The sequence below is a fragment of the Struthio camelus genome, chromosome 18, assembly GCF_040807025.1.
Source record: "Struthio camelus isolate bStrCam1 chromosome 18, bStrCam1.hap1, whole genome shotgun sequence".
Lineage (NCBI taxonomy): Eukaryota > Metazoa > Chordata > Aves > Struthioniformes > Struthionidae > Struthio > Struthio camelus.
This window is the reverse complement of record NC_090959.1, coordinates 8,805,778-8,832,817: the sequence shown is the minus strand read 5'-3', so window position 1 is coordinate 8,832,817 and position 27,040 is coordinate 8,805,778. Positions and strand designations below refer to the sequence as shown.

The 27,040-nt window shown below is 40.6% G+C and overlaps 1 protein-coding gene across 21 annotated transcripts in view; it reads left to right on the top strand.

The window, feature by feature from the left end:
* The window catches only part of SULF2 (sulfatase 2), a 162,818-nt gene that overhangs the window by 124,421 nt on the left and 11,357 nt on the right, over nucleotides 1-27,040 (top strand). For 20 of the 21 annotated variants that reach the window (XM_068912650.1, XM_068912636.1, XM_068912649.1 and 17 more), the window contains 7 exons: nucleotides 3,617-3,767; nucleotides 5,180-5,355; nucleotides 9,165-9,293; nucleotides 10,278-10,334; nucleotides 11,162-11,291; nucleotides 20,252-20,459; nucleotides 26,698-26,941. In XM_068912650.1, coding sequence (XP_068768751.1) covers nucleotides 3,617-3,767; nucleotides 5,180-5,355; nucleotides 9,165-9,293; nucleotides 10,278-10,334; nucleotides 11,162-11,291; nucleotides 20,252-20,459; nucleotides 26,698-26,941 — 1,095 coding nt within the window. Of the gene's footprint in view, nucleotides 1-2,990; nucleotides 3,059-3,616; nucleotides 3,768-5,179; nucleotides 5,356-9,164; nucleotides 9,294-10,277; nucleotides 10,335-11,161; nucleotides 11,292-20,251; nucleotides 20,460-26,697; nucleotides 26,942-27,040 lie in introns of all 21 variants that reach the window. The other variant, XM_068912653.1, reaches the window with a different exon arrangement.

Here is a 27,040-nt window from a genome sequence, read left to right as displayed (position 1 = left end):
CTGCGTATAGGTAGAACGCTATAGCGCTGCACTGGGTAGTCCAGACACCTCCTCACATGCTGCTGACCTGAGCGATCCTCCCAAATTGCGTTTTAACCAAACGGAAAACATTCCAAGTTTTTTTCCGATTGCTGGCTTTGTGCCTTTGCCGACGTTCAACATTTGTAGTTGTCTTTCTACGTGCACGTTTTTTCTCCAAGGGGCGTCCTGTTTTACTTGGGGTTTGTGAAGAAACTGGGAATTGATTGAAATAATAATCAGTTGGTAGCCAAGGCTGCCCAGCACTAGTCCATAGTCCAGTGAAATACGTTTGAGCTTTTTCACTCAATTTAAAAGAGACTCTGAGAGAAAAAATTTCCTTTGTTTTCTGGTCTAAGTATTACAGAATTTAGAATGATATGTTTCATTATTCTGTGCTGTGCTATGAAAGAGAATATGTATCCCGGATTTACAGCGATGTAGTATTTCTTGTTTGGTTGCCATCTTCTGCGCGTTTTTGTTTCTTTGAAGTGAAAATTACAGAAATGCCAAATGAGTAATTTCTGCTATTGCTAGTACCTAGTATTTACCTCAGTCTTATTTGCTTTGGAAGGCATTCTTGTCTCAGAGATGATAGTCATTTATCAAACAGCATTCTGTAGTAATTTAATTATGGTGGTTTGATAAAAAGAAGTAGAAGGAGTTGAGGAAGGACAGCAAGGAAAAATATCAACTGCATCTGTTTTCCTTTTGCTCTTAGTTTAACTTTTATTTTCATGCAAACTAGGTTTATCTTCCTGGTTATAAGATAGTTGCACAAAAATATTTTTAATTGCAGATGACCTTTCTTAGGATGATTATATGGGAAGTATCACGTTGCAGAAATAAGTTTTGTTTCTAAAGAAACAAATTATCATAGTAGATTACAGAATGGTATTATTTTTTTAGATATGCACATAAAATAGAATTTTATATATATATTTTGTGCAAAGAAACAGCCAGTCTTATTTCAGACGCTTTTCCATAGCGTTACGTAACAGTAATGTATAAGGATTTTCATTGGCCTGGTTTTAAGACTGAAACGAAAAATGCAGGAAGTGCATCATTCCCTCACTGTATATGCAAATTAGTCCTCTGGTTTTCATATTTTCCCCTGCTCCCACATCCTAGGGAATCCCTCTGTGACAGATAAATCTGTCAGTGATAACGGGCTGTAGGTAGTTCTCACTATTTCGCTACCTTGTGGACGCAGGGAGGGCGCAAGGAGAATGCGGGTAGAACGCTTCTGTGCTCGTGAGTCGTCCTAAAGCAGCAACTGAGCAGTCTGCCAAGTCCTAGAACCGGGCGGCGATACACCGTGAAGCGTCTCTGTGCCTCCTCCTGCAGGAGCATTGGTAAAGCAGACATGCTGATGCTTAAGCTGTATCCACACAGCAAAATGAAGGTGTGACTGTAATGCTCGTGCTAACTGACACGCTGATTTGCCGTCTTTTTTTCATTTGAAAATTATCCCCATCAGCCAGCATTCACGTAGCAAATCCCTGGGCCACATGATTGGTTTTCCCTTTTTACTGCATATACTGACAGCTGCAAAGGATGCAACAGTTGGGCGGTTTAACAGTGATCACAAATATTATTTGTGTAGAGGGTACATTTTACTACCCTTCTTTTCCGAGATCAAATGCAATCAGGCTAGGACTTGACTTCCGAGTACATTTGAAGAAGTCATCTTACCCAGCTTCTAGGGATGTTATATTTTGTGTGTTTTGTCCATAAGACAGACGAATCTGTTAAGTGTAAGAGGGTTACGTTTGTAGTAATCAAAGAAAATCATGGGCTTTGGTTGGATTAAACAGCGGGAGGTTTCAAATCAGCCAGGAAATCACAAAGTAAGCTGAAAAGGAGTTTGCCAAGCATTTTTGATTCATTCTGGGCATCACATAGCAACAGTTTCCATAACTGTCAGCATTTTCAAAGGAGCAATGTCATTATTTCAGCCACAATAACGTTCTGAAATTCAAGAGGCTATTAGCAAGACACAGAGAATAAACATTGGCCCTGTCCTCCCTATATGAAGAATCCTCCATTTGCCGCCTACGCACATTTTTCAGATAGCATCCAACAAAGGCTTTCTGCATAAAACATTTCACTGTCAAATTATTAATTTCATATTTATATTAAAGCTTTTAAGATTATCTATCATATTCAGAGATACGTTACATAAACATTATTTCAAGGGGAAATTTCGATTTATATTACTATTGTTTATGTTGATAACTTACCCAGCTGCTCTGTTGCATATGTAAAAACAGTAGATGTTTTCCAGATATGAGCTGAATTTGTCAGGAAGTTGTGTGTTAGAAAGAAGAAAATAACTGAATGTCTGCTATTTTTTGCTGTGTTACTGTGTCCCCCTCTTGCATGTTTGCATAGACTGATCTAATTATTTTGCATGAGAAAGAAAGCCTCAACAAATCATTTAGGAAAAGTCATTTTTCTAATATTTTAGAATCTGCATGTGGCTCTCAGTATTGAGTAATAACAGACTTTTTAGGAATATTTATAGATAGGTAAAAATAATGATTCTTGTAAATGTAAGCTATAAGTAGAATTTTCTAGAGTGAGCTGTTGATACAAAGAGTTAACATCATGATAATGGTATACCAACATAAATCTTTTGTTTATATCCAGCTAACCTAGAACAATGTAGTTATGCATAGAAGAGCAATCTCTGGAACTGCCAGCAACATGAGTTAATGGACAGTCAGTGATGTTCATCCTCATCACTTTAATGATGTTACAGGATCATGAGAACTTGAAGGGGCTGTGAGATTCCAGGAGGACATCAAATCCAGCTCTTGGGGTTGTGGCAGCAACTTTAATTATCTTTCTTTAGTATGAACGCAACAGTTTGTAGTTTGAGAGTTTCTGATGATCATAAAAGAGTTAGTAGCTGGAAAGTGTCTAGAAAATACAGTCCTGTTTCCCCTCACCCCTGCTTTTCTTGGCAGGTCTTTAAAATCCGGCTTTGTATCCACTTCTACTTGCCATGAGTTCACATGCAGTTTGATACTACCAGGTAGGGTACCTGTGCTCCTCTGGGTACACGAGTGCTAAAGTATTCAAGTGGCCAGTCACGCTGAATTCAAAAGAGCTGTTACTTAACAGTAACTTTTCAGCAATTTTGCTAGTTATTGTTAAACAGCCTGCACAATAATATTCTGTGTTTATGTGCACGGAATGAAAGCAAAGCAATTACATGAGTAGAACACTCAATAGTTCATGCTCTTCGTTCAAATGATACCTCCCAGTTATGGTGTTAGGCTTCTGACGCTAATCTCTTGGCCAATCTCTTGGCCTTGAAATGTATGCATGTTAGTCAGAACGCTGCTAGAACAATATGCGTCTACTCTTTCAATAGGTTTCATTCCCCACAGAGCTGTTCTCGTTCTCCCATCTTTCATATAGAACATGAAAGGATAAGCTAAATGTAATGTTTCCAAGCTAAATGTAATGTTTTCTTGTGCACCTCAGAGAGTCAGTCCTATAGTGCTGATCAAATAGAAATTATTGGTGTACATTACTGTGGCTTTTTTCTATACTGCTAAATTATTCTGCTTTTTCATCTCTTCCTTAGCACTCCTAGTTATAACTATGCTCCAAACCCGGACAAGCACTGGATAATGAGGTATACAGGTCCCATGAAACCTATACACATGGAGTTCACTAACATGCTACAGAGAAAGCGCCTTCAAACACTCATGTCTGTGGATGACTCTATGGAGATGGTAAGATTAGTAGTCACTTTTTTCCTCAGGTCAGCAGGTACTTTTTTCCTGAATTAAGCTACGAAATGCTTGTGTCACATGTGGATATAAGAGGGAGGAGGAGGAGGACTGCTTGGATTTTTAAATAGTGTGCCGTGCTTTCACCTCTGAGGATGTTCTCTCTCTATTCAAGATGTAAGGATCTGCATCTAAATATAGGCACTGTGAGGTGGGTGGTGTAAGCAAGCTGGTTTTTTGCCACAGACCCACTATTGATTAAGGGGAGAGGGATCACCTGAAAAAATTTTACATCATAAATTTAAAAAATGTATATCCTGTTGGTGAAAGGAATGAAACTAGACCAGTCCTAACTGGAATAGTGCTGTGGTAAGGCAGGTCCAGGATGTTAAATCCACAAAGTAAATAAATATATAGGTGGAATTTTTTTGAATTACCTGCATTATGTAACGATGAGATTACAGTAATCTCACAGTATGAGTTGGGCGTCTTGAACAGAAATATCTGAACTAGCTAAAAGCTACTATGAAAAAGAATAGGTTTGTTTCCAGTTGCAAGAAGTCAGCTTTAAAGGTGTTGCAAGGTACTGCTTATCTGTTGGCATTCTTATTCAAAAAGGTAAAACATGAAATAAGTGGAATCCTGTAAGACAAGGAGGAGATTATCTGGATAGCATTGCTTTGACTTGTTAGTAATGTCTTATAATTACTGATTCAGGAAAGTATGATCTCTTCTTCACGTTAATGAACCTGCTTAGATGGATCAGATAGCAGCACATCGAGATTCCCATTTAAATCTCTAGAAGCAGCCACAAGTATGGTTGAAGCTTCTCTTAATTCTTCATGTTAGTTCTCCAGCTAGTGAGAGTTTGACTGAGTGATGTTTCTTTGGGAGAGATTTTGCAGATATTCTGCATAATGAGGACTCATTTGTCTGGAGGCAGGATAGCTGAGTGTTGCTTAAATAAGCATGAGATTCACAATGCTTTCATTTTATTAAACTTGTTTGCTACAGTAAAAGGATAAAGATGAAGAGAGGATTTCAAAAATGCTCACCCTGAAAGTCTCATCTCTAGTACCAGATGTATCTGGTACGAACCTGACAACTTTCAGGCAAAATACTGAACCGAAACTCTTTAGAAAATCTAGCACCTTAATGGTTTGCCTAAATACAGAAAATGGAGATTTGCCCTGCAATGTATAGCCACAATGTTCAGTTAGTAAATTTGGTTTAGAATATTCATTCAGACTATTCGTTCAGAATAGTCCATCAGAATAACTCAGTGGCATGCTGGAGTGTTGTTATTTATGTGCAGTTTATACATAGGCAGAAAATTGTATCCAAAATTCTGTATATATTACCATGCAATGCAAAGAATATCATATTTTGGTTTTTTTTTTTTTGCTTTTTTTCAGATTTATAATACGTTGGTTGAAACCGGTGAACTGGACAATACCTATATAATATACACAGCTGACCATGGTTATCATATTGGGCAGTTTGGGCTAGTGAAAGGAAAGTCCATGCCGTATGAGTTCGATATCAGAGTTCCTTTCTATGTCCGAGGTCCAAATGTGGAGGCTGGGTCCTTGTAAGTTCTTGGCTAGCATGCATATGTGTGCGTATGTTGTGACCAGAAAAATCCGTTATATTCACGTCTCGAATCATATTGACCTGGCATCCAAGTGGAGGCACAAAGTTATGCCTACTTTGACTGACTACCTGCTCTTCTTTGGCAGCAAAGTAGGTCTACTCAGGCAGCAAAATTGATGGCATGTGTGACTGTATAATCAAGCTTCTTGCCACTACCTTTTTCCTTGCACAGGTTTACAGTCCAAGTTACTACACTTTCGTGGATGCAGTTAAAACGGTTACTTGGAAATGTCTCTAATCTAGAAAACGCTCACTTATTTCCTTTTGAGGAGTGCAAAGAAATACCCATAACTAATACATTTTCCAGGTGAAACTGCATTGTGTAATGTTCACTGGCACAGTAGATGATTATTATTGGACTTAAATCAAATCATTTTGTGGCATCACTTATTTCAGCTTGTGAGGAATGTATGTAATACTTTACAGAGTATTATCCACAAAAGAGTCTCCTTGGTTCATCCTTTGCGATTACATGGTTAGGGCTGTTTGTCAGATACACACAAGCATGCCGAATGTGACTGTTAATTAAAATGGTAGCTTTCATCAGCTAAGAAATTATGTAAATATACATTCTAAGCAATTATTTCAATATCAAATATTTGCACTTAAGTAATGATTTTGGACAGTGCTATAATTTGCTGCCTTTTCTTTATATCAGTGTGCGTGCTTTAGTATAATTAACATGCATCGTCTTCCATGCACAATTTTTTTTCTTCACTACAGAGGACCAGATCTAGTGTGTAGCAGAGTAATTGTGTATAAGTAGTAAATAGTTATAAAAAATGTCATTCCATTTGCTAGTTCAATTCACTGATTCATAGTATCAGTAAGCCAAAAAAAATTAAATTCTGTAGGTATTGCGCTGTGTATTTGTAAATTCTTTAGAGCAGTTATGCGTGTGAAATAATATCTCTTCCTAAAGCGCAGACCTGGTGGAATCTGAATGTTAAACATTTTGAGACACGATGATTTAATTTTCTGTACCAGGTTTCCAGATTTTTTATTGATTTCAGTTGAAGTTGTGAAGTCTTGGTACTGAAGATCTGTTTTTTTGCCTCTGTGGAAGTCAGCACTGAGCAACTCAGTGAAACACGTGACTTTCCGAGTGAGTAGTATCACTGGAGAGAGAAGAGGTGGTGTATTTCCTAGAGGAACAGGAGACTGTTCTAAGGTGAGGTGACATAAGGAGAAGGTCTGACGCCACGAGAGAAGTGGAGCAGATAGGGGTTAGGACAAGAGGGAAAAAAAGGACAGTGAGAGGAATAGGAGTAGCTTGAAAGACAAGCCTCTGGGGAGCGCCTTAGGGACTTGACTGACAGCTGTTCTAAACAGAAGATGCTTCAATACTCCACTGAGAAGCGGTGCTGTGAAATTCTACAATTTGGAGATGAAACGTAGGTGAGGTTGGAATCTATTGAAATCCTAGGTACGTTTGGGTCGCTTCCTGTAATGTTAAAAGTGACAAAGAATAAGAAGTTTTTCAGTGTCAAAGCTGTCTCTTGGTTTAATAGAAAATCAGATTAAGAGCTCCCTACACTACAAACTGGATTGTAGGGCAGGGGTTCCTTAGGTGCAAATAAACAGGGTTACCTCAGTACGGACAGGAGTCTCTGCAGCAGCGAAGAATTTCAAGTGAGATGGCTTAGCCTCCTGAGAACTTGCTCTTAAATAAATATATGTGTATGTGTGTATAGGTATATATTTATGCCTATACTATGTATTTATAATATATGCTCCCACACACATGTATATGCATACTTTTTCTCCATTCAACTGCAGTTTTTGGCCTCAATGAAGAGGCAATGCTAATGTGGCCAGAGCGGATTGAGCTAGTTTTTCTGCAACATACAGTGCTGGAGGCCAGCCAGCTCATAGTCCCGGGATCTTTACCCCTAGGCAGGCATAAAACCTGTGACACCTTCCTATTAATTTTTATTTTTGTGTGGCTTCTGAAGATGAAAAAATATTTTTACTAAAATTACAGGAGTCAGCCTGACAGAACAGAACCCATTGCAGTAGAACATAAAGAAAGAACAGGATAAAATATCTTGGAGAGGGAACATAATAAGTTTATCCTCTCTTTCAGCCTGAATTTCTTTACATGGGAGAATCTCACGCATCCGTGTTTTGCATCAAACTTATGTGTTTCCTGCAGAGTAGTTGTCGTGACTCCCTTTTGATACGAAGGAAGACTTAATAGCAGGCACTGTAGCAAGTCGTTACTAAGCTCTCATTTCTATTACAAAATATGCTACACCACAATTATTAGTAATTAAAATCAAATTAGGTGCATTGATTTAATTCATCATCCATGCTCTTGTCAGTGCCTGTTTGCCCGCTCGCTCAAAAAAGGTAATAATTTTTAAATGGTGTATCGTTAATTAGTGTGAATTTAGCAGCTTGCTTCTTTCCTGTATCTTGAGCTGGAATTCTGCGCTGGCATATATAGCAGCCCATCTGGTCCTGTCCTATCCTTTGTGCCTGTAAATCATAGCAGGGTCATTCTTGAGGCTCAGTGCTGTAGAAGGTTGTCAGCATAGCAGTATGTTTATTTTCTTTTTTTCCTTCCACGTTTGAAAAAATTGAATGCCTTCCATGTGTTTTTTCTTTTTAAGAAATAAGAAAAAGAAATAGTATGCAGCTAATAAACAGTATGTATACATGTGATATTATGAGTTATTACACAACAGCATCATAGATGCATTTCAAATAAATTTGTAAGGTACAGCTGAAAGCAGTTCTGCCAGACTGGACCGACAGTGAAGACAAGTGACGTGATTAGGAATCTGGACGTTCTTTTAGCTTCTGAGTGCTGGACTGTGTAACCCAGGAACCCTCTCATGTTTAGCCGTGGCAGCTCAAGGGGATTTGGGATGGGAACTATCTTTACTCCTCTGGAGTTGGCTCCAGTATTTTAACGTAATTTGAAATCAGTTCAAGTTCAAACGTTGTCTTGTTCACTGTGGTGGCTGAGGAGCGTATGCCATGACTTTGCTAAGTAACAGAGCACGGCAAACAGCTCTGACGTTTGAGAGTCAGAGCTGTTGATAAGTGTTTGCAGAATGGATAGTTCTGCGCTTGGAAAGAATAATATTATCTGAGTTAAAGCTGTTCTTTTACTTTCCCTTTTGCTTTCTCCATAACTGCTTCCTCCCTTCTTTTTCTTTCCTGACCCCTTACCTTTTTCTGGCTCACACTCTACATTATCCGTCACTTTTAGTTATTTGCTGTAGTAGTTGGCAAAGTATTTCTCCCCATGTTCTCTTCAGAACGCTCTTGCTAGGGTGTGAGCTCTGAGGTACATATGTCTATACCGTATTTCAAAACAGATAAAGACTGTGCGCTACCTGCCAAATTTACTTTTTAATAGTTATCAGCGTATTTGGCAGAAACTTTGATTCTGTAAGACACCCAAGGAGAGGCTTTCTCATGTTTTGAAAGTTTTGAATCCTCCTTTGCAATAATTAAGTAGCCTTGCCTTATGAACTGCTTTACATTCTCAGAAATGCTCTGTGCTAAAATTTAAACCTTCATGTTAGTCCCTCTTGAGGTTATGCAGCTAAGTTCTTGCTGATACTTTACGTTTTAATTCCATTCAATACTGACTGTATGGGATTTGTGTCCTCTTCTGTTCTTTGCAGATGTCGCAAAATAAGCTTTTTCAGATGCCTGGGCTCTTTAGGGGAGAGCTGGAGTTACTGTAGTTGCTCGGGGACTCTAAACCAGTTCTCATACATATTTTTTCAGGAATCCTCACATTGTATTGAACATTGATCTTGCACCTACGATTCTAGATATTGCCGGACTGGATATTCCATCTGATATGGATGGTAAATCCATTCTAAAACTTCTGGATTCTGAGAGACCAGTGAATAGGTAAGAAATAGAAAGGTGCACGTAAACATGCATGTGTTTGTACGGAATAGGGAGAGGGAGATCGAGCAAGTATTCAGCAGCGTGCAGCTAAACTGAAAGGAAAATATAATAAAATGACCGTCTGTGTAAGTGCATCATTCATAGGAAGATCTAAACACCTGTTTAGCAATATGTGACTGACCTCACTTATTTTTGCTTTGTCAGGCTCATATATTAGCTATATGGGATACAGTCCCTGGATATACTGAATGTAATCAGTGTAGCACATGTAGGCTGCACATGAAGGTTTTTAGCTCCGTGAGTTATAGATTTGAAATATCTCTGTGGCATCATTTGTTAGCAAAGCATTTCATATTGAATAAACTGTAGCATAACTGAGTTGAAAGGGTTGGTTGTGTATCCCCTTACACTATGACGTAAAGACAGACTAGCACTCAGAATTGCACAGTTACTATTTGAGACCTTCTGTCAAAACTTTCATTAGAAAAAGGCTGAGGAGGAGAATTAGACTGGATGCTTGGTAGAGAAGATCAGCAGCTAGTATAAAGGAAGATGGAAAGAAGGAGATTTGCTTTATAAGTAGTTGGGCAGAGGGAGAGGGGGAGCAGGAGCAGCTGCTTTAGAATAGGATACTATAGGGATGGTGTGCTGGCTAAGAGTCCAAACTTGATTCGGGAAATCCTGATTTAATTTGCGATCCTTTGTGATCAAGGACAATTCAGTTAATCCCCTGTGCCTTAAAAGCGCTTCGGTTGAAATAGTTGTTACACTGTGTGAATCTGCTGCAAATTTTGTCCCTGCAAGAACAAATCTGTTCTGTGTTTGTTCATGATTAGCACTGGAGAGGCATATGCGCTTGCTTCCTAGAGCTGCATGCCCCCTCGAGACGACAGTGTTTCTCATCTGAATTGGGGGTGGGAGAGAAAGCTGGGGCATGACCTGATGACCGGCTTTGCGCAAATTTGTTTCCTCCTCTCCTCTCAGGTTCCATTTAAAGAAAAAGATGAAGGTGTGGAGAGACTCGTTCCTAGTGGAGAGGGGGTAAGGAAAGCGTTAACCACAAAGCCCAGTCTCTATAAATAGAAGGACACTGACTAGCTAGAGCCAAAGCAACACTCTGCCACAGGCCTAAAGCCGTTTGGGTGGGCCAGCCGGGAGAGGGCTGCGGCGTGCCTGGTGGCAGTGATTGTGCGTAGGAGGGAATGTATGGCCTTTGCCTACAGCCTGCGTAGGTGGGGTGAGGGTGGGGGGGTACGCTTGAACTGGGGGTTGAAAGGCATCGAGTTTTGCTCTGACTGCTGCCCTCCACCCTCCTACACGTATCACGGGAGTAAGAATTACCTTTCCTGTCTGGTTGGCCGTTTCCTCTGTGCCTTCATACGTAACAGCGGGCATGAAAGGTTTGCAAAATGCAGCCCTGGCATGCTGAGGAGGATATGGCCTCTTTGCGTGGGCCGTCGTTATCTCCAGCCTGGCAGCCGTGTAGCATGCTGGTGTGGTGGTCTAGACTACGTTGTTTATAACTTATAATATTAATATCTATAGAAGGGCAGAAATGGCAGAGCTTTACCTTTTAACCTGGAATGGGAGGGGGTGTCTGCTAGGTATTTGGCTCCTCGTGTGTACTCTGTAACTTAAGACTTTCTAGTTTTGTGTGCCTTTGTATGCCGCTTTGGAGCATGAGATGAATAACTTGTGTGTTATTAGAGAAGAGGAGGAGCGCTAGTTTCTACTGGGCTGTTAATTTTTGGCCATCAGCAATGCTGGAGGTCCTGGAAAATAACCTACTCATCTGAGCCTTTCCAGCAAAATATGTGTATCTTGGAATTAACCTTAATGCAGAAAAATCTTTTTTTTTTCCACTCCAGTAAACTACTGCATAAGAGAGAGAATGAGAAGGTAGATGCCCAAGAAGAAAACTTCCTACCCAAATACCAGCGTGTGAAAGACCTCTGTCAGCGAGCTGAGTATCAGACGGCCTGTGAACAGCTTGGGCAGGTGAGGCATCCAGCCCCTGGCTGAAAGTAAGCAGTCGCATCAGGGCTAAGCTTAACACCTCTTTTAGATTGTGAGAGCGTCTCTCACTTTGTTGTCGATGCCAGCTTGTCAATCAAGCAGTTCATTCTGTAGCCTTTGCTCAAAACTGTATTATGGCATTTATGAGACTCACTGTCAGGCAAGAAACTGCTGATTCAGGTGGCCCTGTATTGATTTCCGACTACTGAGAGAGAACAACCTAGGCTGTTTTAACGTTATATTCCCCAAACAGACTGCAGTTTGGGATTCGTTACTGATGAGAAGCTGCAGTGAGCCTAACAGATTAGCCTGCTCCAAGTGCACATGGCTCCCTTTGCTTTGAATTCTTAGGTTAATTCATTTTGTTATTATTATTTGGATTTGTGTAACAGAGTAGTAATGTCCTGTGAACTCAATATTATCCCTACTTTTAGCAAAATATACAGTGAAAACACATGGCAGTTACAACTGCAGGCAGTCTCCGTGTGTGTAATAGACGCAAAGCTGTCTAGTTGGTTGTGTGTGTTTTCTTCCTGCTTCTGGCTGCACAGATCATGTAATTCAGTGCACCTCTGAAAGGAGTCCATTGTTCTTTAAGTGTTTGGATCCAGTTTATATGCACAAACATTTTCCAGTTGCTCTTTTCCTCCTGGGCTTCTAATGGACAAAGAGATCATGACGTCCTCTTTTTCTTGAAAATACTGGAGTAAAAGAAGTACTAACTTTTGTGCAGTAATTTATTGTCATCAGATGTCTGGAGCTGAAATTTTAGATGGGTGGGAGCAAGTCATTGTTTTTTAAATTTGCCACATTCTTTGAGAAATCCGGGGGAAAGTCATTGCTTCTGCTACAACATTATCCTGTCAGTAGTTTGGGGAAATAAGGCTTTTATTTTTCCATCAGTATTTTCCCTTTGAGGGATGTTTCAGCTTCTTCCTTGTTGTCGTCTTCCCAATTATTTTAAACATTATTGTAAAGATAGAGGGGAAGTGAGACTTTCCAAGACCACATTGTCACAGAAGCTGTCTCTTTGCATAAGGCAACTGAGCCACATTCAGGCTTTGTTACTATAATTACCACGTCTCAGTTATGGAAGAGAGGGGGACGTCCCTGTATTGTCTGCACATATGCACAGGCTTATATTTTCTTTTGTGGATAATAAAATATCTTCGACATCTGTAAGAAGTAGGGAAAAAAAAGTCAACTCTGTACTCAGAATTGCCAATACATTTCAAAGCGAAGGTGTGCTAATAAGAGATGTGTGTGCTGCACCCTCATTGTGAGGAGACTGGGAGGAGAAGAATTGTTTTGAACAGTTCAGTCAAACGTGATTGGAAGTGATAGGGTGCAATTGAGCAAAAAAGAAATTTAAGTTGGACATCAGGAAAAATTGCCTAACAACCAAGTCAATTAGAGCCTGGAAGGGCTCTCAAGGGAGTCACAATCCATCTAACCCCTCGCCAGAGAATATGTCCTGGTACTCTGTCTAGACAGCAGGATCAGTGGAGGATGAACGTGCTTGTTTGAGGGTAAATTGTCCCTAAATGTGAGTGCACCCAAAAATCTTTTCAGAGTGAAGCAAGAATAACTTCTCAAATGACAAATGGTTGTTGTCTGTTTGCTGATGCTGTTCGAGCTCTGCATAGGAGGTAGAATGAGCCCAAATGAGTAACGTACCACTGTCTTGGGGGAGTTTATGTTATAGAGATACAGTGGCTACATTGCAGGTGTCTCCTGACCCTACAAGGCACTGAGTTATTGTACATTTAACAGTATCTGGAGGGTTTAGTAGAAGAGGTGAATTTTCAAATCCTGGTATAAAGATGAAGAGAAGTCCGGGTCAGGATTCAGTGAAAGTTTGCAAAAGTCATTAGGAGTCTTTCTCTTGACTCGTAAGGTTTGGGGAAGCTGCTACCCCATGCACAGGGTAGGCTGAGAAGTGCCAGAGAATGTGAAGTGTGAGTAGGAAGGCAAGAGAAGCACAAATGGAGGACAAAAACTCAGGAGGGGAGTGAATGAGAAGAGACAGGACAGAGTTTTGAGCAGAGGGGAGGTGAAGAAAGCTGTGAATGTGAGATGGAGAACTTGAAATTCCTCTTTGTGAGCATGCAAGTTGGTGAATACTGTTCTGTCGCCACCAAATGCTCTTCCTTTGCAAACCTCTGTCACCCTCCTTGACCTATAATCGTTTTGATAAGAGAGCACCAGGATCATGGAGATGAGGTTATTCATGTTGTTTAAAACCTTGTTTCATAGTCCGTTATGTGGGGTTTTTTTGGCAACATAATATATGTAAATGCTTCTGAGTGCAATGGGAATGTGTGTGTTGCCATGTTTTCTTTTTCACTTAGTAGGGTTTGGCCGTGTTAGTTATTTGCACCCAACAAAGGGTGACTATAGCCTCAGATGAAAGAGCAGCTCGGCATTTTTATTCAAGGATTTAGAGAGATGAGCTCTTTCTTCCCACATGAAATAAAAAACATTTATCCTGGTGCCTAATGACTTGCACACAAATTCTTCCTCTTCGGTGTAGTTCGGCCTTTCGTTCTAAACTGGCTGGTAAGCGGAAGCTGACCCACTTTTATCTGGCGGCCTGCGTTAATGTGCTTTTGTGGAAGCCAGTTATGATATCAGCATTGCTCTGTGGAGTATTCCCAGCAACTCCTCAGTATCATAACAACAGCTGCTCAAAATCTCCCTTTAAGTCATTTGCCAACTTTATGCACGTTTGCTAAATGTGTGATACCTGCAGCACTGCTGACTGCTATAGGGAATCTGTGCTGTACATTTGAAAAATATGATTTTTATCTTTAACAGGACTGGTATAGTACAATAATATTTCTAATTTGCAAAGAAAAATAGCTGCCTGAATTTACATTATTTCCTTTTCAAACCCTTTTCTTTTCAAGGCTCTGCTTGCATGCAGATTTAAAACAAGTAGAATTTTGTTTTCCATAGTGTTAAAAAGCATATTTCATATGACTGTTTTCTCCCAAAGGAAATTCAAAATGCCAAAATTTGTGCTCTGTTTCCAGCAGATCTTCTGCAAATAGACAAGTTAGATATACAACCTTCCCTGATTGCTTCGTGCTGTACCAGGATCGTGAAGGGATATTTTTTTTTGTAGGAAAAGACCAGGTGGCGTAAAGATATCATAAGTAAAAGTATGTCACTTACTCCCTTGGTCCCCCAAATTCTCTGACATAGCATGGCATAGCAGTGATGAAAATCATCGTGACTCATATGTGCTTTCCTACAGCAGTTTCTAAGTGGTATCCCTAGATCATGTTCCTGCCCCCATAATTATCATTTGCTGTTGTTTAGTGCCAAGGGTGGAGCAGTAGAGAAAATGGTTTACATCTTCTCCTTTTCCTGAGGGCCCTGTAGCTTGTGCTTGTTATTAGTCAGACCTGGGAAACTAAATCAGATTTTATAAGGAATTTCTTTAACTGCTGGGAAGAAAGTTTTTGATCTCTCTCTCTTATGTGGTTCTCCGGTTCTGCTGTAGCTAGCAGAGATATCCTGAGGTTACTAAGGAATTTAGGTTCTGTTGACAACAGTGAAGCATATCAGACCAGCTAGAATCCAGATAACTAATGAGCTGTTGCTCATCAGGTGGATCTTCAGAGTTCCTGAACTTCAGTGCGAGTTGCACGTGCTCAGCACCTTTTAGGATCCCTGCGCTTACAACAAGAAATGACTTGTTGATCAACAACTTCATACGTTAAACATTTTGCCAATCCTCTAACTGATAACATTAGGAGGCAACTAACCGTGACAACTAAAATCACAGTGATTTATTAAGGACTGTTGTTCAAGGATTGTATTCCTTATCAAGAATTGTAATTAACAACACTATTTTCCTCTTTTAGCCAGGAATAGCCTATAATGATGTCCAGAAGCTGTTTTGCTTTTCTGAGCTTTTTGCTCATTGTTGCTTCACAAAACCAAGAAATTTACATTTCTTGTTAACAGACATTTATTTTTTAAATCCCTGTCAATACAGTAGTGGATGTTGTATGTAGCTTGCCAAAACTGATACTGACATTAAAAAAAAAAAAAAAACAACCAAATACTTAAAATATCCCGACATGAGTAGCAGTGTAGTTTAGTTCAAAAGACAGCGAGCTGGAGGTCAGGAGACTGGCTTCAGTCTCAGCACTGTTCCAGACTTGGTGTGGGACCCCAGACAAATCCGTTCCCCTTTCGGTGCTTCTGTTTCTTCTTTCACCACTCTTCCAGCTCCCGGTTAGGTTGCAGGATGCGCTCACTCCTTAGCTTCTGCAGTAACTAACACAGCATTTGGGACCGTTTGATACCACAATGCAATTATTGTAGTAATAACAAATTAATTATAAAATTGTAATGCTTCAAATCAGATATTCAGCTAAATTTTCATTTGCGTGCCAACCAGTTGACCCACGTGCCTCACTTCAGCTATAGCTTGTGGGGACACTAAAGAGTCCCCAGATTTCCTGTCAGTTCATCTTGTAATTTTAAGGTTTGAGTGATATGTAGTGCTTGACAAATGAACTTGAGCTGAGAGCCCAGAGGTCAGATTCTCCAAAACTCATGAGCCAATGTAATGGAATAATGTCCAGTTGGAATGAGGAAAAAGGGGGGGGGGAAAAAAAAAAAGGAAAAAAAACCCGAAGTGCTGTTTGTATACTAATGACATGAAATAGAAGAAACTAGATTCATCGTTTGCCGATGGATAAATTGGGTGAAGGTGCAGAGGAGAAAAACCAAAAATGATAGAAGATTAAGAGAATAAGCCTTGTGAGGATGGGCTGAAGAACTGGCCACGTTCAGTCTATTAAAAAAAATAGCTGAGGAGGGAGACATCTGTTTGCAGGAATCTAAGAGATACTGTACAGAAGACAGGAGCCAATTATGGTCAATCACCAAGAACAGAGAAGAAGTAACGTGTATGAGACAGACAAGGGGAAATTCAGGTTGACTGTTTCCTCAGACCTGTAGCATCTGAGCAGCAGGACAAGCTGCCAGCGAAAGCTGTAGAATTACCTCTTGTAGAGAAGGGGCTTATGTCTCTCTATGGATTTTGCTGTGTTACCCTGATTAGCCCAGAAAACACCGGGAGCAAACCACGGCAGGGGAGAAAAACTAAATAAAGCATACTTTTTCATACAAGAAAAAAATGTGGCCCTACTGCTCCAAAATAAATTTAGACTGGAAGCTACAATATTTCTAGCCATTACAGCAGTTTGTTTCGAGCTCAACATCCACTGTGGCAACAAGAATGGAGTGCCAAAAACATCTTCATAAACTAAAGAGGATGAATGCTGCTAAAGTGATTTTGTGGGGTTGCTGGCAGTGACCAAGGACTTCATTATCACGGAGAAACTTTCAGTCCTAGAGTCTGTAATGCTAAAACCATTAGGGAAGGAGCCTTGCTAGCAGATCAGGCGTAGTTTCACTTTTCACTTCTCTGTAAGAGGGAACGGTATCTCTTTTCCTTAACAAAAAGAGGAGCTGATGAGACCTGACATGATGAGTCAGGGCTCAGCCCTGAAATCTGTGCGTTTCGTCTGGAGTCTTCTCTTAGCAGCACTTGTGCGATTAGCCCTTTTTCCCCGAAGAAAACAGTGTCGATTTGGAGAGATTCACTGAGGAAATGAGTGAATTGCATGAAAAATCCTACTGGGAAAGTCATGGCTATTTATTTCTGACTGGGCCTCAAGTAACGACTTTGAATTAACATCTGTAGTTGCTGCAGTGGCAAGAAGGCTCTGATGAACAATAATGCAAAACCACTTGATGGTGATGGAGGCTGTGAGAGAAATCATGGTTTTCTGACACACAGAAAAATACAGCACGCCCTTTTCCACTAAGGGGTTATTTGCATGTTCAAGGTTAATAGCTTTACTGGAGAGAAGCAGGGCATCTGTTTGGTCTGCAACTGCTGCTGTTAGATTCATGTTACATTGATACTGCAGTCCTAATTTGCTGTTGTTGATACATAGAGCAGGTAGTTTAGGCTTTGGGGGAACATATCTTACAAGCTGTCTTCTCTTTAACTGCACAGCGTACCTTTGAACGAGATTTCTGTTAAGTAGGACTAGTTCCTCCATTAAATATAGCCCAGGCTCTTCTGAATCGCACAGGAATAACTGAGTAGCGTGTGCTGTGCAGTCGGTAGAGGATGGAGTGGAAGTGTTAGAAGAAGGCCAACCCAGTGGGTGGCAGAAAGCACCAGCACAGCCACTGCCTTGGCACTGCCTGCCTAAAGATGGTGGTGAATCTCCAACTGGAACTGCTTTAATGACTGAATGAAGTGTCTGGAACGTTTTGCGCAGTGTGAGCTGGATGGACTTCAGAATGTATTGCAGAAGCCGTTTATCTGATGACTGGAGCTGTTCTGTGGGGCAGCACAGGAAGAAAGGAAGGTTCTTGCTCTGGAGTTCTGACTTGAGCTGAGATAAAGATTGTGGGAGAGCTTGTGTTTTCCACTGGTCTCTAGTTTGTGTTTCAGGACTTAGCTCCTGTGAGATATTACAAGCTACAGAAGCTGATTTAGGAACATATCTTTTGGTTTAATGAAGAAAAGACCTAAAAAGTTAGGGGCAAGTGGTGAACTAAGGGCACTTTGCTTTCTTAGCTGGCTGAGTTAATCCACTGTTTATACGTAATTATATTTTGCTGCTGGATGGTATTCATTTGTGACTGTGAGCCAGAGTATCTCTGGGGCACTTAGGGTTCTTCTGGGGCTTAATTATTTAGATGATTACCACTTATAAAATACTTTAGTTGCTTCCAGGGGTCGACATGGGTTTTTGCATGATGTTATGTTGTGCACTAGATATAAATTTAAAATGCCAGAATTCACCATGGTTAAAGCTTTGTGACTGTCAAGCAGGGATTTTCACAGTTCCATTCCTACCGCTGCCCGGTTCCCTAAGTTTGAAAGCATCCTGTGGGAACGACTGCATCTGATATAGCCATGATGTTGACCTACAGAGTTTGTGTTTGTACTTACAAGCAAGCAGGGTAAATTGTAGGATCCCAGACACATTTGCACACATGCCTGTATCTGCTTTGAGAAAAAATAAGAGCCTGAAACTCTCTTTTTGCAACATGTGTTCAATGTTTGCTTCTGAAGTGGTTTACATAGTTCTGCATTGCATTCATTCAGCAATGGGCCTATTGACGCATACACCATGCCCTTCCAGCAAAGCCTTTAAGATATTTTCACTTTAGCATACAGCTGCCTTGGAAAGATTCAAACTTTAAAGACCAAAATTTAAAGGAATTCTTCCAGTTCACCTGGAGAGGGGAAATGAGCATCACTTGCTTTTTTGATAGGAAATGAAAGAAATGGAGAATAAATATTTTGGGGCCATGCGTCAGAGCATTTATTTACAGAAGTTTCCATCGAGACATTTAACTTTCTATCTCTTGAATCTGTTGGAAAAAGCCTTCATTATTAATATATCGGATATCAACAGCAGAGAGCTCTACTGAGTGGAAAATGCAATTTGTTTGTATATTTTCCAAAGTAAGATTCACATGAATCAAAATGGAAAATAGCAACAAACATTTTTACAGTTTTTTTCATTGTAAAAGATTCATTCTAGTAGAATAACTTTTACTTCAAACTGCAGACTGCATCAGTCCATGTTAGATATTTAAAAAAAAAAAAAGACTTAGTAATTTGTTCTTCAAAGACTTTTTTGTTCTGCACCCCTTCTAGGAAAAAGTATCCTGCTTTACGGGTGAAGGCAGTCATGCACTGATCTAGGATTTTGTAATACAGAAAAGGAGGAACCCCTCTCAAGACTCAGCAAAAAACTTAAGTGTTTCCAAATGACTCTATTTAAGGCAGTCTAACAAAAATCACAGTGGCTGTTATATGTATGCCAAAGCCTACTTTAGTAGCTAGTAGTGTGTTGGTAAATAAAAGAGTAAGCAAAATTTGTTTGTGGTGCATGTGGGAAGTGGGTAAGCACTTTTATGCCAAACTGAAGGAGATGAGATTTTCTCTAGTTTGAGAGAAAGAGGGAGGGATTATCATGTTACAGGCATCCAGTTCAGCTCACCGTTAAACTGCATAAAGCCCAAATGTGTTTAATGGGAAAAGCTATTGAGAGAAATGTTCAGGATGGAATTAATCTCATCTGACTACAGACATCCATATCTGATCCAGTCATCTAGACCCTTTTAAGGTCAGTGAAGAGAAATAGGCACTTGTGTAGGGCAGTCCTTTTCTCCTCTCTCTTATATGTCTGCTTTAGGATGAAATGAATTATACCCGGCTACTGCCTGTTCCTCCCCATTGGCTGTAGGTGTCTAGATGATTAGGCTTAGATCAGATGATTACAAAAAAAAAGGGAATCTACAACTTGAATAAATTCATCCCACCATCAGGCGTGTAAACTAGGAAAGAGAAGGAGATTCCTCAGAAAAGAAGGCCTGGCTCTGTTTTAATGGAATGAAAGTGACTCTATTTAAAGCAGTAGTGGTATGACAGTGGCAATGGTATGACAGTGGCAATGGTATGACAGTGGCAATGGTATGACAGTGGCAATGGTATGACAGTTGCATAGATTCCTGCCAGCCTGGCAAACTCACCTGGTTGTAAGCAGAGATCCTTCTCAGACCTGTGGATGAGTCTTGAACTTCCTTGGTTCATGCCACAGTTCTCTCTTCTGGGACTTGCCACTTGTCACCCTCATGATTTTAGCAGTAATATTGATTTTATTAAGCAATTCCCATTGTTCTGCCTCCCAGAAACAATTGGAGGAGTGTTCTGGAGAGTTCCTGTTTTGTCTGAGAATGGAACATTACAAGAAATCAGCTTTGGTGGCAGGTAATAGATAAGCTCCAGCTTACTGTAATGAGGAATCTCCGGTAGATCACAGAAGCTGGCCATTAGACAATGCAGAGTTTGAGGCAGAGTTTTATTGATCAAATGTTTCTTCCAGAAATGGCAGTGTGTGGAAGATGCCAGCGGGAAGCTCAAGCTACACAAGTGCAAGGGAATGGCAAACTTGGCAGCTGCAGGCAACAGCAAAGGCACCTCAAACCTTTTGCCCAACTATTACAACAGGAATAGTGAAGACTGCAATTGTGAAGAGAATGAATACAAGCTGAGCCACGTCGGACGGAGAAAGAAACTCTTCTCCAAGAAGAGTAAGTGAACCCACTACATCTTCTGTCTCTGCTTTAGAAAACTGTTATGAGTTTGTTCTCAAGCACCCATAACTATCCTGATTTTCACGGACACTGAACACCTACAGATGTCGTTGAAGACCAGGCTATTTATTATGCATCTAAATATGAAGCTGGGTGTCTCTTACTGGACAATCAGACTTGAAAATATCCTCAGTCTGTAGGAGGAGCAATGTTTTGATCCAAAATAGGGCCATATATTTATTTCTTTTGAAACCAGGAATTGCCATACACACCCTGAAGGGGCAAGCAGCGCATCCTTACATAGGCCATGAAACTTGAACAGTGTTTTATAGCAAGTACTCCAATTTTCAGTAGATACTGCAGTGCTTCGGGCCATTACTGCAGCAATTTATTTTTAATAAGGATGTGCGCGCTTTGTTACAGAAGCTGCTTGCTTCTAACATCTTTTCCTTATGCTCAGTTAGCAGAGCCAAGGCTGACTTTTAAGCAGAGATCACGTCCAAAGGGGATGAGTCTGTTTCTAGTTTCCTTGGCACAGAGCAGGTGCTTTTTCAGAAAGCCTTTTCCACTGGCTCGGTTTTAAACCTTAGTCAGGCTAACATCTATGTTTGAAGCGCATAGTCTAATTATAGATTAAAGAGGCAAATGGCAGCACAGAATTATTATTCACTTGTAATGTTTCTTTCGTCTCACTCCAGAAATGCAGAGCCTTAATTATTTAGCAGATTAGTCTTTCTCTATAATGACCTGGCACAAGCTTCAAACAGAGAGTTTAAATTGATTTTCTCCCATTATATTTACCTTGCAAGCTGATTAGTACCTACTAAGCTAATTTTTTAGTTGAAAAAAATTGTTGGTTCCAGGATGAAATTACTCAACTATACTTGCTGTTTATATACGTGGCACAGCAGACAATCTTTAAATAACACTAGAGGTTGCAGTTCAGTTTGCCTTTTTTTTTTTTTTTTTTTTTTTTTTTAGAAAAGTCACAGAAAAGAAAGTTCGGTTATGGGGAGTCAAATAACAGGAGTAGATCGAAGGCACTTAGATGTGAAGAGGAAAACAATTTAAGTGAGGGCAACATAATGCCATCTAATAATGCTTAACACTTATTTAAGTACTTTTCGTCTGCGATGTGCTTCCTAAACATTAACTAATTTTCACAACATCCAGAGGAGGTGATTAAGTGTATAATTACCTTTAGTTTATGTATGAAGGAGACTGAGGCAAAGAAGTGACGGTTGCAAAGATACCATCAGCAAAGGGATCGGAACATCTTTTCCCCAGGGTTCTGCTCAGAAGAGACAGTTTGCACTGTACCTTTCAGCATACAGTGCCGCGTTGGCCCACAAGGCATATCCTCAAGCAGCGTAAGATAGGATCTTGGCCATCATGTTCCCATTGCTTGTGTCTTCAGTAAAATAATTGACTACAGATGCTTTATTTTTCCCTCTGCCCACATCCGAGGTGTGGTATACAGTGGAAGAGGTTAGCTGAGACCTGTTGTTGACACAGACTGCTTTGGTGTTGGCTATTCTTTCACATCACTTACCTAATAAATCACACGCTGAAAGGACATAAGCACAAAGAAGTACACGTCAAGGTAACGTACCGGGGTGTTTATTAAACAGCCTACCTAGGAATCTGGCTCACTGGATTGCAAATTGTCAAAAGAGAAAACGGAGCCTTGCCTCGGTGCCCATCCGGTTAACGTTCTGCAAACAGTAACAGAGAGTGACCTGGATATTGATGTTGCGTGGGGGTATTTTATGTCCCATTTCATGCGTCCTGGGATGGGAGAGAAAGGGTAGTCCGTGCTGGGTTGCGCGGTTCGGAGGGAGTCCTTGGGGTTCTGGTACTCGAAGACCAATGAGTGCGCGGCGGCGTGCGGCAGCCCTACTTGAATGCCAGCAAATGCTTTTTGTCAGATTGAACAGTAAATAAACAGAAAATTAAAGTTTCAAACTGGAATAGGCCCTGTCTACGTTAATGCTTTGATTCATAGCAGTAGTGTGGCTTTGAAGGGAGTCTCCTGATCGTTCCCTTTTCCCATGTGCAGCGGGGATGCATTGCAGAGCAATTTTGCTGCTTTTTAATCTACAGTCACTTGCAGAAAACTCGGTTGGAAGCTGTGCTGCTGTGGTGCTTCAGGTGTGTTCCAGCCCCCGATGGGGTACGAGGACCGGTCTTTTGGAAAGATTCACACCACTCACGAATGGTGAGGATGTACGGCCAGGGGAACCAGACCAAACGTAGTCCAAAGTTACCACCCTGCCACAGGCCACATAAAATTTAGATAGAGGGGCCTGAGCACCAAATGTTTTGATAAACGAATTACTTTCTAACGTAGGCATGGCCCGGACGCCTGGTCAGGTGCACCAGTGCATTCAGCAAGCGAGAATATGTTCTAAATTGAATAAATTCAGTAGCAAAACAGTCATGCTGTGAACGTATCATCGGGGTCATGTACAAGCGCACGACCCACTTGCAAAGCTTTTACTTGCTAGAAACACAGAAGCATTAACATTTGGTATATCTGCTTTTGGGTGCTGGGAATATTTTACAAATGTTTGCATTTCTCTGTCCTTTTTATTTTCTTTGGTGTGTTTTCATTTTTATAAGAAAAATGAAGCCAAGCTTTGCAATAGGAGGAAAGTTTAAAAGTGATAGTGGGCTGCGTTGTGGTCTGTTATGTTTTCTTGCTGTGAATTTGATCTTTTCCTACTGTGATGAGCAAGTGCATGTGAATAAAGGAGTTACTTAGCTGCACGTAGAGAAATGATAGGCCACACACGTCTGTAAACGAGAAACAGAGGTCTGTGCAAAGGGGCTAGTGCGTTTTTACTCCAATTATCATGTTGTTCTTTTGAGGTAGTCTCAGTGTTGTAGCAAAATTCCTGTGTTTTAAGACCTGACTTTATTTGTTATGCAAATTACCTGAACGTCAACTACTTTAAAGAGAATGAATTTGAAGTAAGTTTTTAATGGCAGTTGTAGGAAACTGAATTTCAGAAGATTTCTTTTTCCCTTTGAAATATCTAAGGACACAGATTCCAAATAAGGTTTGTGAAGTCCCTATGTGTCTAATGCTTAAGACAAAACACCTCTATCCATATTTCTAGACACTTGAGATATCTTCAAACTTTTTAACTGTAAAGTACCTAATTTTCCTTTGGTGTTATTTAAAAAAGGTGTTGCTTCTCTACTCAGTTCTGGAAATCTCAAGTTGGTATTCGTAAGGCTAGTGGTGAATTTTTTGCTTGTGGCACATGTTTAGCAGCAGAATCCTTGCTTACTGGCTTATTCTGTGGTCATCTGTGGTGCTGGAAAATACATCAGATCCAAACCACCTGCACTGAATAAGTGGCAACGGGGAAGACCAAGAGTCGTCTCTCTTCTGCTAATGCTCCTGCTGAGCAGTTATGTTTCTGCTTTGGCGGAGTTGCCATACCGTAGCTGCAGTTGGTTATGGTCTTCCCAGTTATCCCTGAGAGAACTATCATTTCTGAATGGTCTCAGTGTTTAATCATGAATTTGGCAGCTGCAAAATTAGTAGTAAGGCTTGAGTGTTGAGGATGTGAGAAGAGTTAAATGTAAACCTGAAGGCTAGGCAAGTTTATGTCAGATATGAAGTTTCTTGTTTTATAATAAAAGTATTACCTCACTTTATTCAATTGAATGATAATTTCAGATACTGCAGTTCATGCTTTTACACTCCAGTGCTGAAACCTGAGATGCAACCAAAAAATAGCTCTAAAAAAGTCAGGTGGGTGTGTATCTCCAGACAGCCTGGGGAAATCTGGACCAGAACAGTGTACTTCCTTTCAGGCTCCCAAGACGACGAGCATGCTTGTCAAGGGATTCAGGAAGACAAAGCAGGATAACTGTGGCCCTGAAAAGTGGCTAGCTTCCTTAGGCTTAAATTGCTCCAGACTCCACTTCCAGATTCAGCTGGATCTACTTTGCTTGTGGGTTATGTGTGCAGGCAAATGACCTGGAGAGCAAAGCGTAACCCTGGGGGACAATCAAGTAATTTTGTCGGGAATTTATGCCTTCAGTGCACTTTGCTGATGGGAGAGCACAGGTGAATATTGATCTTATTAAATATTTTAACCATTTCCTCTGAAAATGATAAGTGTTTGGTACTAATCACAGCATTTAGTCAGCTCTCTGGGTAGTGCATTGTGATAATGCGATACAAGAAGTCCTTTCTGAGCTGTCGCACTCCAGACCAATTTGTTCTTTACCAGGTTGGATTAGGATTGGCTACAAGGGAGAAGTAACTCTCCTGGGCTCTAATTCTTCAGGGACGTGTAGGCTACAGTTCCCTGCAGCTGTTTGCTGAGGTCTAATGAGCTGGATTGGCGTATTAGAATTGGAAGGAAGGTAAACTAGTTAGCTGGCTGGGCTGAACAAGATGAAATGAGGGAACAATGAAAGAAATGGGAGGTTACACTTTGAATGTAATTGTTATGGTGTAGCTTTTTGGAACTTCCTCCTACTCCTGAAAAGATTGCAGGTTCCTTCTCATTTATTCAAGTATTTCCTGAATGGGTGCCTGAAGTAAGTTTCTCAGTTGGGAGGGCTTTTTTTTTTTTTTTTTTCTTCCCTTCAACTGTGACTCACGTGGCCTAATATCAGCAATAAACTTTGAGCCACAGGTGGAAAATGTGTTGAGCCAGACAATCCAGCTGGTATTCTACTTTCTGTGTGTGGCGTTGACAAGAATTTAGTGCTGGGACCAGTTTCAGGTGGGAAGAGATGTTTGTTTCTCTTCCCAAAGTCTTCAAAATAGCTTTTGAGACTGTGATCCGTTTGGAATTCATAGAAGGGTTCTTGAAAAAAGTCTGTGTCAAGGCCAAAGCACAACGATTGATGTGAATATTTCTTTTGTCAATTTTGGCTGTGTTCTACCTCCTATTCCTTTATTTCTTTTGCTGTGGAGATTATCCCTTAGAGAAAATTGGCTGTTCTATGCAGTTTGGAATTGCCATAAAGATTGGTCATCATCTTTGGCTTAATGATGGCACTTTTTCTTCATCACGCTGCAGAAGTCAGTCCATTCTAGTGTGATTTGCTGTTTCAGCTCTGTGTAAAGAAGGTGACCACAGGAGCCAAGACCTGCTTGTTTCCAGTAATGTCATAGATGATTCCAAACCACATATATGGAGCAAAAGAATCGGGCATTGTGCAGGTGGAAAAAGTGAGGCTAGGCTGTGATACTTTGTCAGGTTGTACTTTTTTCTCAATAAATGGGGTGGCCTGCTTCATGTAATGAGTGACTCTGAGCAATTGTTGACAATAATTAGGAAATAGTGGCCAGAGGTGGACGCTATCCCGTGTTAGGGAAGTTTAGATACAGATTTACACTTCATAACTAAGATATATTCTTGCAGTTCCAAAATAAACAGAAGAGGAACTTGGGGGATTTATGCGGGGACAGAGAAGTTTGGAAAGGAGTAATGGCAAAAAAATTACGTCTCAAACTGTGTAGCGATAATGGGTAGCAAATGTTTCATTTTGATTTTGGATTGCAAATGCAGATACAAAGTCTGAGGGATTGCAAAGCACAGGGGGCTGGTGCTTTGTGCAGACTGTCTAGTCTGCATATCAGAAGTATATTTGCAAAGAAAAGAAGCAGCAGTAGATAGATAGAGATTCAGATATTAACCCCTCACCATAGAATACAGCAACTTACCCTGAAGAAAGGCTGTGGAGTTGAGAAAAGCGTCACGTTGAACACTGGAAATACTTGCTGTTGGAATTGGGACAAATCTTGGGATCCTATCACTGGAGCAGTTGTTGCTAGACAATAGAAAGCATTACAGATCTAGCCTGGAAGGATGACCTACTACCCTGCTGTTCCTAATTGTCAGGTTTAGTTTTTAAGTTCTTACTGCCACCTCGTGACTCTTGGGGGGAAAAGCAGAATTTCTTTGAAAGAGCTCTCTAACTCTCAAAGTGATATTGTATGAGTACGTGGTTTTTTCCCCCTGCCATCTCTATGCGTTTGGATTATATCAGCCCCTCTCCCTCATCTTTTAAGGTACCATCTATCCTTGCAAAAGGTAATGAGGCAGCAGCTCTGAGGACAGCAGCAACAAACACCATTTCTCATTCAGTTAATTCTGAATGTTCACGATATAGGCTAGTTTTTCACGAAAACCACAACGGTGGCCAAACTGTATATGCTGTTTCTCTCCCCCTTACCCTGTTCTCTGCCTTTTCCATGCAGAGTACAAACCAAGCTATGTCCGGAATCGCTCTATCCGTTCTGTGTCTGTTGAGCTGGACGGAGAGGTTTACAACTTCGGACTAGAGGATGGATACCAACCGGTCTTACCAAGGAACATCACCAAAAGACACAAGATGCAGAGGGATATTGCTCGTGAAGAGGAAGATAGAGACACGGGGGAATACAGTGGCACTGGTGGCATTGCAGAGTATACAGCCCCTAATCTAATAAAAGTGACTCACAGGTGAGTACACATTAGATGTCTGTAAGCCTGTGCTGCTTGAATGGCTGCTTTACAAAAATGTGTTGTTACTTTTGATAAGCATTTTGTTTAGATCCTTCC